Source organism: Kryptolebias marmoratus, linkage group LG17 (assembly GCF_001649575.2).
Source record: "Kryptolebias marmoratus isolate JLee-2015 linkage group LG17, ASM164957v2, whole genome shotgun sequence".
Classification (NCBI taxonomy): Eukaryota; Metazoa; Chordata; class Actinopteri; order Cyprinodontiformes; family Rivulidae; genus Kryptolebias; species Kryptolebias marmoratus.
In genome coordinates, this window is record NC_051446.1 from 10,746,006 (window position 1) to 10,756,616 (window position 10,611).

At 42.5% G+C, this 10,611-nt stretch overlaps 2 protein-coding genes across 7 annotated transcripts in view; one reads left to right on the forward strand and one right to left on the reverse strand.

Annotated features, from left to right (window-relative positions):
* Positions 1 to 2,677, reverse strand: part of dhrs7cb (dehydrogenase/reductase (SDR family) member 7Cb) — a 22,335-nt gene extending 19,658 nt beyond the window's left edge. Inside the window, exons 1-2 of the mRNA XM_017416083.3 lie at positions 2,508 to 2,677; positions 613 to 769 (exon numbers count right to left, since the gene is read on the reverse strand). Of these exons, the coding sequence (XP_017271572.1) occupies positions 613 to 766 (154 nt within the window). The 5' untranslated portion in view covers positions 767 to 769; positions 2,508 to 2,677. The remainder of the gene's footprint in view (positions 1 to 612; positions 770 to 2,507) is intronic.
* A 2,073-nt stretch (positions 2,678 to 4,750) lies between these two features.
* Positions 4,751 to 10,611, forward strand: part of LOC108235887 (myosin phosphatase Rho interacting protein) — a 52,374-nt gene continuing 46,513 nt past the window's right edge. For 4 of the 6 annotated variants that reach the window (XR_005234285.1, XR_005234286.1, XM_017416186.3 and 1 more), the window contains exon 1: positions 4,751 to 5,730. Coding sequence is in view for 4 of the 6 variants with exons in the window: in XM_017416186.3 (XP_017271675.1) it covers positions 5,608 to 5,730 (123 nt within the window). In the remaining 2 variants the exon portion in view is untranslated. The remainder of the gene's footprint in view (positions 5,731 to 10,611) is intronic. The other 2 variants (XM_025005908.1, XM_017416187.2) reach the window with 1 other exon arrangement.

Below are 10,611 nucleotides of genomic sequence, written 5' to 3' on the forward strand. Positions count from 1 at the left end.
GGGCAAACCAACGTGAGAAGCGGATAAGCCGTCCGCGACCGGACGCACCACCGCCGCTTTCCTGCTACAATAAGCAAACAAACAATTGAGACGCGTCACCCACCGCCTTAGAGGGCTCCACGAGCACTCCGACAAAAAAGTCACAGGCAGGATGACGCCTTACCGTACACCAACGTGTACCTCCTTATCCCTGCAATAAGTACCGAAGAAACGGACTTATGGAGCAAATCAACCTGCGAAGCACGCCAGGTCGACCGCGAGAAGAACAAAGAGGCCAAACGTAGCCTCACACGTGCTATTTATAGACGCACGCCCAGGTGAGCTACGTGTCACGTGCGTGACTTTGTTTACATTAATTCTCGACCTGCGCGGAGCGCGAGGAGACATATCCACTTTGTTTACTGCCACTGGCAGTCAGGAAGGAATGAAACAGAACTACACAACATAAGAAACAGGGAATGGACAAAAACACATGGATCACAAGAAATAAAACAGAAACACGAATGATAACAATAAACCTAAAATGAAAGATTACTCAAAGAATAACTCAACAAACACCAAATGTGAATCCAGGCAAGTTTAAGTGCTCAGAACACAAACAGAATCATTTACCTGTCCCCAGCCCTGACACAGCATCAGTGATCACCACCACTTTGTTGCGCACTATGGACTTGGACACGAACTTCATGACCTCGTTGTAGATGTAGTACACCCCGGCTGCAAAGACTATCAGAAGGGGCAGCACCATCACAGAGGGCACGCCCATTTTCTGTGGAGGACGAAGAGGAGCGGTTAGTTACAGCATGTCTGTCAGAGGGAGCTAACAGTTTGGGATAACAGGACACATAAAGGGTTGTCGGCCTTTCAAGGACAATAACTGTTACAAAACAAAAGGTGAGCTGCAAGGTGAACATTCTTTTTGTAAACTGTGTTCTCCGTTAGCACTTTTACATAACTTGCTTCTGACTGGAAGATGACCTCCCCACCACTGGTTGAAAGCTGCCCCAAGTTGTTTTTTTGTTTTTTTTTGTCAGGTTTTTATTTGCAACCGCAATGCTAAGCATTTGTGTATTTTTACCATTTTGCAATGTTCATGCAGGAGGCAACATAAACGACCTGTACCCACAAGCCTTGACACTTCACTGGAAAACGGTTTATCAATCTGCCAAACTGGGCAGGAACATTCAGCGAGGGCCGAATAATGATATAATACACCTCCTGTCTGTATAACTGGAGAAGAGAAACAGTAGCTTAGCAAGGACTTTTTTGACTTTTCCACCCCTACTGCCTCAAAGGAACATAAACTTAAATATTCAGTTTTGCTGTTGTGTATCTTACAAACCATGCTGTTCCACAATGGAAAATATAGTCATGGGAGAAAAAAAGTCCATCCTATACCTATTAGTGTTTAACATATCAGGACATTATAAAGAACGAGCTGGCAGACAGGCTATTCCTGATGTCTTTCTGCCCACCTGTGTGCTTCAGAGCAGCAAACTGATAAAAAAAAACCCTGCTTTTATAGAGTTGCTCCCACTGATGACAGCCGGTTATTTAGTATATCTGGTTGCTACTCACCCTCTTACATCCTGGGGTAGCAGCAAGCACTTAGCTTTTTATGCACAGTTTTACCACTTATTTTGTTTAATAAATAATGACATAGCAGAATCTGTTGTGTGTTTTTGTTCCCTCGAGGTCAGGATTGAATCGTTTTTTTTTTCAGAAAATATGTTTCTCTGTGGCTTTCTGGATCGAAACGTGCAGCTCGCGTCTCGACTCGTGGAACTGCCACCTTTGTGTTTCAAAACAGATGTCGGACAATTCGGGAGGCAGAAGGTCCTCACAGCAAAATAAGTGTGACTCTAGCAGCTGGCAGGCTCATCTCAGGTTTATTGGACAGCTTTTTGTTGTTATTTCTGCAGAATCGTAATATATGTTTGAACATGTGCGTTGTTTTGTTGAATAAAAATCTAAAAAGCAGTTAGACCACTTTTAATACACCCCATTATCCAGTTAAAACAAATAGCTTCAGGCTCTAAATCTGTACTTTTTGTTGCCTATAAACTGCCTAAGTGGATCAGTGTATTAAGACTCCAAATGTGTTTAACCCACCGAGATTATGGTTTGTATTTAGATGCCTTGCTAACACAGTTACCATGTAAAGTGAGTTTAAGGAGAACAGCTAAATATATTCTGGCCATGGTGTCACTGCAGTATGTCTCGCACTTAGGCATCTCTGGGATATTGTCACTCGATACCTCCAAAAGGGCAACCAGGGAGCTTCACATTTGGAGGCAATGAACACCGTTTTTTTCTGCTTTACATGCAGAAACCAATAAGAAAGCCCCCAAAACCGTACAGAAAGTAGATGATGACTTTAGAAATCCAGTTCCCAGCTCAGCTCCATGTGCAGACTAACACATAAATAAATGAGATTAGTTTGTGCGTGCACATTTATAGCTACAGACACAAACACTGGTAATCTGTTTTATTATTGGTTCACTTACGGCATGGACAAGGAGCTAATCCTCCACCTGGACTGAGCTGTTGCTTTTTTTCTGGATTCAGTTAGGTAACGGAGGCCCTTGTCCTAGCTCTTGTGTCCCTCGTCCATTCGCACGGCCCGGCTACTTTGTGCGTCTGATCCACTGCTGTCCACCGAAGCCTCCTCCTTAGAATAGCTTCTGCTTGAGTCAGCCAATAATACACGCACATGCAGTGAGCAGTATCTGAAGCATGATCCAGGGTCGCCAAAATGAAGGGATGGGCCACACGCGTGAGTATCAGTTCCACTGGGTGGCAGAGAGTAAGCATCAGCATTGTGCTGCTGTTTAAAGGTCAGGTACAGTCGTGGTAAAAAACAAACAAACAAATAAAGCTCTTTTAGTTTCAGGGTTTCACATGTCAGGACATGTGGTCCCAACCAGGTCTTAAAATATAAATGTCAACTCAAATGAAGAGAAACACAGGCCAGTTATTTATTTAACAAAAAGCACGCATAAATGAATGCAAAAATTCTCTTTTGTGAAACAGATTCAGTAGCTCATAGAATCACCTTTAACAGCACTTAAAGCAGTTGTTCAGATGGTTTGAAGTGGAGCTCTGTGGAAAGAGCATGAACAGTTATGATTTAAAAGCACATTAAATGACCTCGGTGTGGAAAAACAGAGTTTAATTCTGATTAGATTGACAAGCTAATGGCTAGTCTGAGTGAGTCGTCCTAAAACAACTCCACTCTCAAAAATTGTATAATAGCTCATGCAAACTATTTTTTTAAACCTTTACACCACCACTGATTTTGTATTACGTGATATTTTGACAGAAATAAAATAGCTGCATCTCTAACATCCTTCTACCAATATACCCACTGTCCCCCCTCTGCACATGTCCAAACCATCTCAGTCTGGCCTCTAACTTTATCTCCCAGTCCTTCAACCTGTGCTGGACCTCTGATGACCTCATTCCTAATCCTGTCCATCCTCGTCCCTCCCAAGGAGAACCTCAACATCTTCAGCTCTGCCACTTCCAGTTCTGTCTCCTGTCTTTTTGTCTCCAAACCAAACAACATAGCTGCTCTCACCACTGTCTTGTAAACTTTTTTTTTTTTTACCTTTGCTGCCACCCTTTTGTCACAAATGACTCCTGAAACGTTTCTCCATCCTGCATGGACTCTCTTGTCTAAGTCTAGCTTCCACAACTTTCTCCCAGATTTTGATCGTGTGGCTCATCAACTTAATTCCCCTGTAGTTGCTACAACTCTGTACATTACCTTTGTTCTTAAAAACAGGCACCAGGACACTTCTCCTCCATTCCTCAGGTATTTTCTCACTGTCAAAAATGCCATTGAATAATCGAGTCAAAAACCTCACTTCCATCTCTCCTAGACATTTCCTTACCTCCACTGGTATATCATCAGGTCCAACTGCCTTCCCCTTCTTCATCCTCTCCAAAACTTCATCCTTACTAATCTTTTCCACTTCTTAGTTTACAGTTTCTATGACCTCTACTCTTCTTTCCCTTTCCTTCACTTCATTCATCAGCTCCTCTAAGTACTCCTTCCATCTTTCCATCACACTGACAGCTGAAATTTACTGAAGAAGCTGAAACCGAATTGTTAAAGTTGAAACAAATAGAACACTGGAGTATGCTCTAACGCAGTGGTGTCAAACTCCATTCCTTGGAGGCCGCTCTCCTGCATGTTTTAGATTTGTTCTTGAAAGTTCTTTATAGTTAAATATTTTGAAAAGTATAAAAGATATATAAGTAGATTGCAAAATACAAAACAAACAAACAAAAAAACTCTAAAACAAAGGTGTGAATGCTGAATCTGTATTCACACAATAACCATTTAATACAAAGCTGATGGCAATATAAAGATTTAGTAAAACGGTTTAGATTTTTCTTACTTGATCCCAGTCTTGGATTGGATTTGCTGTTAGCCCATCAGTGCTTATTTCCTTTTCTCGAGAGTGATGCTGTTTAAAGAACTATCTATCACAGGTAAGATGTTTATTGCTCATACACTCATATACTCCACTATTTAATTTTATTGTTTTATTTATTGTACAGCACGTTAGCCCAAGTATGCCTTATAAATAAATTGACATTGACAATAAATTGTGATACTGAAAGTACTTTATTTTTGAAGTAAAGTTTAGCTGTTTTCCCGGCCTGTGTGTTGAAGTGAAAACAGACGTGCAGCGTCTGTGGGTGGCGAGAGTTCGCAGTTCTCGCGAGATCCCGCCGAATTCCCGGAGTTCTGCCCCCCTCTCCGCTGGGAAAGAAGAAAATAAAGCCGTTGCCGCTGCGAGCGAGGGGCTAGTAATGGAACCAAGTCTTAAATGCTCGTTTTCTCCTCTGTGACCGGTCGAGAGGTGGTTACTCCCGCATGCGATGTTCCTAACCGAGGCAAAACCACTTGGAATTTAAAGACTTTTGATCCGTCCCGTCCACAAGGCAAACTGAAGATGCGAGCCAGGAGAGGATTTCATTAGTGTGTCTGCGTGCTAGCCTGGATTGCTAACCATTAGCATAGCAAAAAGGGAAAAAAAAAAGCACTGGATGAACTTTGCATGGACCGACTGCTGCGGATGGGATTGTAGCCCGCTGCTTGTCTGCAAGCTTCTTTATTTTAGTTTGATGCTTAAGGGAGTCGTTTTTTTAAAGGCGGTATCCTCCCTCAGCTGGACGGCAGTAAATATCGCGCAAATGTTTTAGTCTTTTAACGCCATCCGGCTATTGATCCTGAAATCCACTGGCGAGCTAACAGGATATTAGCCACCTTCTCGCCACTTTGCTTTGTGGTCGGAGGCCATGGACTGAGAAGCATTCATCAGTTACCGGGTTACGGGAAGCCTGACTTGATGGCAGCTTGGATGTGGATACAGTCTGGCGAAGTAGCACTGAAATATTCAGCTCCCACGGTCTCCTCCTTCTAAAAAAAAAAAAAAAATGTGCCGGAGCGCCGGAGCTTTGTCGCTGTAAAGCGGTGCAACGGGCAGGAAAACAGCGGGATTACAGCTCCGCCGCTTATTAAAGGTTTCCAGGGGGAGACCGTTTCTCCATTGGGTTTTTTTGTTTTGTTTTTTTAAACCGTGGGGAAGTATAATGTCTACAGCAAAAGAAAACCCCTGCAGGAAATTTCAGGCGAACTTCTTCAACAAAAGTAAATGTCAGAATTGCTTCAAGCCGCGGGAGCTACATCTGCTGACCGACCAGGATTTAACACAGGTGGGCGAGAAAGCGTAAAACATGACCCCCNTCTCTTATTTTATTTTCTTAAGAAAAAAGTATTTAGTTTGGCTAAATCTTTCCTTCCTTCAACCTGTAATGATATGTTTTTTCTTACTGCATCGAGCCAATTTTGTCTGGCAGTTTGACCTCTGATTAGATGCGTTACCTTGGTTTGTTGTGTTTAGGGACATTTTTTTTTTTACAATAAAATGAACAGTGTGTGTGGGGAGGTATAGGGGGAAGCACCTCAAAGGCACAGTGGAACAAAAATAAAGAAGCTGGGATCACAACGTGAGCATGTTTTTGAGGTTCTCTTGCAGATCATTAGTTTAGTCTGAGCTGTATCCTGTAACTAATCTCAAATGAAGCCCAGATGGGTCCTTGAACGCAGCACAAGAACCAAACAGCATCTTTTCTCTCTCTTTTAGGCTGTAGTTAGGGTGTAGAAATGAATGGAAGTCAATGGAAAGTCCCTGCAAAGATAGAGAGACATAACGTGTGTGTGCTTGTTCTCATTCAGCAACCAGTCATTGCTGGTAAAAGAGGTATTCTGGCCATTTTAAAGTGGAGTTTTGTGAAACCCTTACCATTTAATTTACATGGTGTTTTGTAACTGCAGAATCACTAGCTGTAGCACTTCCTGTGCAGCCTGGGTCTCTTCCGGTAGTAATTTTCTAATATTTTTGCTGAACTAACCATGTAATGTAAAACTGGCGGAAATGTAAAGTGTAGGTATTAACGTTTGCTTGAGCCGCTTTGAAAAGTTGAACATTTGACTTGTGCTAACTCAGACCATTTTGACAAGTTAATGATGGTTTGTTCGAGCAGACTTTCTTCCAGGGAGTGTTAAAACACCTCTGGTCTTCAAGGATTTATAAAGATTTATGCAAATGCTTTACAAAATTACTTTGGTTGAAGTATTGTAAGATTCTTGCAGGGTTTGACCTCTGGCAGCCTCAGTGGGGCTGCACCTTACAGCTGCCGCCGCTGCTATTTGCACTCACAAACAACCATAAAACTCCACATAGATAACCGTACTGCAAAATTAATAGCAGTTTAAAGGTCTGTATTAATATGTTTGCACTAACCTCTGAAACTTTGGAGATTGGAGCTGGGCAGGTCAGGCCGTCCGTCGCAAAAGACCGGCACGGACACAAGACAGAAAACCATCAATTTAGGATCTCCATTTAAGCTAACGTGTGATTTTGGGCTGTGAGAGAGGACCGTGGTGCCCAGAGAAAACCCATGCGTGCACAGGGAGAACATGCTGCCTCCACTCAGAAAGACTCCAGCTGAATTTCCAACCCAGGACTCCTTTTTTCTGCGCCACCTTCCTATCTTGTGGTTGCATCACTTCCTTTCAGTCTCCCTTTTGACCTGGCCCTCACCCTCTCCCACACCCTGCATACCGTCACTCAGAACCAGAGAGGTTTTGTTGCCTTGACCTGTCCGCCCGTCCTCACCCATTGCCTTTGCCCAACAGATTTAAGGTGGAGAATGGGGATTTGTTACATGTTCCCACTTTTCAGAAGAGACGAACCCAATAACCCAGCAAAAAGAAAGCCCCAGTAGGGCTGTCAGGTGATTTAGCTAAGTGAACTGGAGTCCTAAATTAAATGCGAGTTAATCAGAGCTTGAAGGGATCTGGAGATTCAGCTTTAAAAAAGAAAGCTCAAATTGAAAAGTTATGCAAAGAGTGGAGAGCTTAATGTCTGAAGGACAGTGTCCAATATAAACAGTCTCTCTATTCAACAGAAGAATAAAAGGTGGGCTGGGGGAGGGACATCTGCTGAGGCTTTTTTTTTTTAATGCAGGCAGTGTGTTCCACAGACTTTTCATTTTCCCCACCAGTCCCCTCCATCTGTTGTCCCGGTTTTCACTCAGTCACACAAATAATTCGTCCCTGCTGTCTGGCGAGATCAGGTCCTGGTGTTCTCCCACTGTCCACGGAAAAAGGAATCACACTGCCAGCAGCGGTAGCCGGAAGTGGGACAGCGATGTGGGACAGAGAGAGACGTGAAGTTTTACACAGATGCGGCAGAGACGGAGAATAACAGGCAGGGATGGGATGAGGCTGAAGAAGTGGGAGTCGGCGTCACACGAAGAGACAGGAAGTGCGGGGTCGGGAAAGCTGTATCGTTTTCCCAGAGGAAAACTGCTCCACATCCCTTTTGTTTGAGCTTATGAGCTTACCCTCTGAGCCGCTCTGCAATTTACCAGGCTGGACTGGAGAGTTGTAGAAGAGCCAAAGCAATTTAATAGCAAGCGAGCAAGAAGTAAATGAAACAAAATCATGATAGAACATCTCTTTTGCAAATTGGCTCCATAAGCCCAGGTTTCACTGGCGTTTCACGGTTGTGTGTTTTGTTTTAAGTTTTACAGATTAACATAAAGAAATGTTACATATTTTGATGTTGACAAGTGTTTATTTTATTTTTTTCACTTCAAATGGTCACTAAAGTGTTCAAGTTTGAATTGTTAACACAACTGTCATTTTGATAAACCGCTGTCTTTTTTTTTTTTTTTTTTTTTTTTCACCGGCACCTGACAGCAGGGCCCTTTGATTTCAGCAATGTGGAAAATATGGATGGAATCATGGAATTTGATGGAATGGAATTAATATAAAACATGGATCGTCGCCACCGCAGCTACCCGTTTGTGCGATGCGACCTGAAGAGGGGTTGAGTTGAGGTTAAGAGGTCCACCATTAAACACTAAGCGAGATGTTTACAGCAGGATGATATAGGTTTGGGCTACTGGAGAGATAGATCAACCATTAGCGGTGGGAGTCCATGGGCAGGGTTTTTTTTCTTTTTAAAGGGTGATATTTTCCACTTTAGGTTCATTTTCCCTCTCAAGAGTTTCGACCTGAGACTGAATGTACACATCATATCAAATCAAACCCAGGACATGCTGTAATACACCCTGGTTGTTTGCGGTCCGCCTCATTCATTTTCAGCAAAGCTTCAGGCTTTCTGTTCAGCCTGACAGCAAGCTGGACCGCCCTGGAACAGCGCCGTCGTTTTACTGCTCAGCACAGATTTGTACAAATGAGCGTATTTGTTTAAATTGGCAACAATTTTGGCAATTTTTTTTTTATCATATCATAATGACAACTGACAAGATACAGGAATATTTAAGAAAAATTACATGAGTCATAGTCCTATAATGTCTCAGCTGCATTGGAGTTACTCAGCTCATCACATTATACATAAGACTGTTATATGCTGTTAAACATGTTTTATTCATATTACCATTATCAGTAAAAACTGGCAAATCGGTTGTACTGTAGAGCTCTCATCTCCTCAGGAGAATAAGTTATTTAGGGACATTGTCCTGCAGGTCCCAATCTTCAAAGTGATCATGTGCTGTGACATCAGGGGAATTATGTTTAAGGTGTTCATTGGCTGTAGCAAAAAGTTACATGTAGGTCCTAATACAGCCCAGAGCTGGTTGTACAGATCTTGTAGCCAATATTTCTTGTCAAAGTTTAGTTTAAACCAAAGTAATCCTAAATCTGAGACTTTTATGTTTTGGCCACAAATAGTCTACTTCCACATTTGTAAGGAAAACAGGGATTGAATGGCACCCCTGATGATGATAATGATGAGAATGGCCAATCAAAAATTTTACCTTATCACATAGAACAATATTATAACATTATCTGTGATTTGGAATAACAACTTTTCTGTAAGTTTTGTTAACACATTGTTGACAAGAACCGCAACAGATTGTGAGTCAACCCAAAAAATCAGTCTTTATCAAAAAAAAAAAGGAAGAGATCATTGTTGGCTTATCACTTCACCAAACCCTTTCACATGAAAACACATCAGCAGACACAAGACATGAGTTTCTTACAGACTTTGTTCCTGTGCAGGCTAAGATTCCGTTATAAAAACAATAAGAATTTGCCAGAAGATGCCGGTAGTCTCAGTCATAAGCTGTTATTGCAGCTGAAAGCTGTTCAGTTGAGCTTCCATTGGAAAACTTAGTCACTGATAACAAAACGGATAAGAGACTTTAGCATCATCTTCATCAGTGAGTCTAATATAAGGTAATGATATGAATGGAGGCGTTTTTGTGTGGATCATATGGTCTAAATTAATAGGCTCTGCAGGAAAAGGGAGCACATCTCAGCTTTTCGCAACAGAATCCACAGAGGAGAGTGGGTGCATTGTTACACTAACTTTCCGAAAGCTGCTTCCTCGTGTCACCCCCTTCTTCACATGATCCCGATGCATCTCCTGTCCTCTGGGTACCCATCAGGACGCGAGAGACATCGGTTGCCAGTCTTCGTTGTACTCTTGTACTCGTTTGATTTATGAGCTCCCAGCCCGGCAGAATAATATATTCAATAGGTTCAGCTCATCAGAACTACCTTCAAAGGCAAGTTCATACAGGTTCAGCCAGGCATGTATGGATTTATTGCAGGCACGCAGTGTCACAGTGTAATAACAGGTCCAGGGATGGAAACGAAAAACTGCATCCTCTTACCTTCCAGCTGAGGCTGCAGATGGGTTTGTGGAGGTGGTGGGGCGAGTGAGTATGTGAGCTGCTTGGTAATCGTTAACATTTAAAGAGGCTGTTATGGGGAGGGGTGGGGTGGGGGGGCGCAGTTGTTATAAAGGGTCTTCCTGCTGCCCAGTAAGAGCAAGCCTTACGTTTTGTCTTTTTAAAGGTAAAAAGCGGTCAAAAAGAATTAAAATCAAAGGTGTTTTTAGAGCAGGATTCCAGCCAGTTTGTCACGTTGTTTTTATGCGTTTCACTTGCGTGTCGTTACAGACATGATTACATGTTGGGGTTCCAGACTGGTTGTGTGTGATTGCAGGAACAGAACAACATCTGGATCCCAAAAGGCTTCTTACAATTAAACCCACC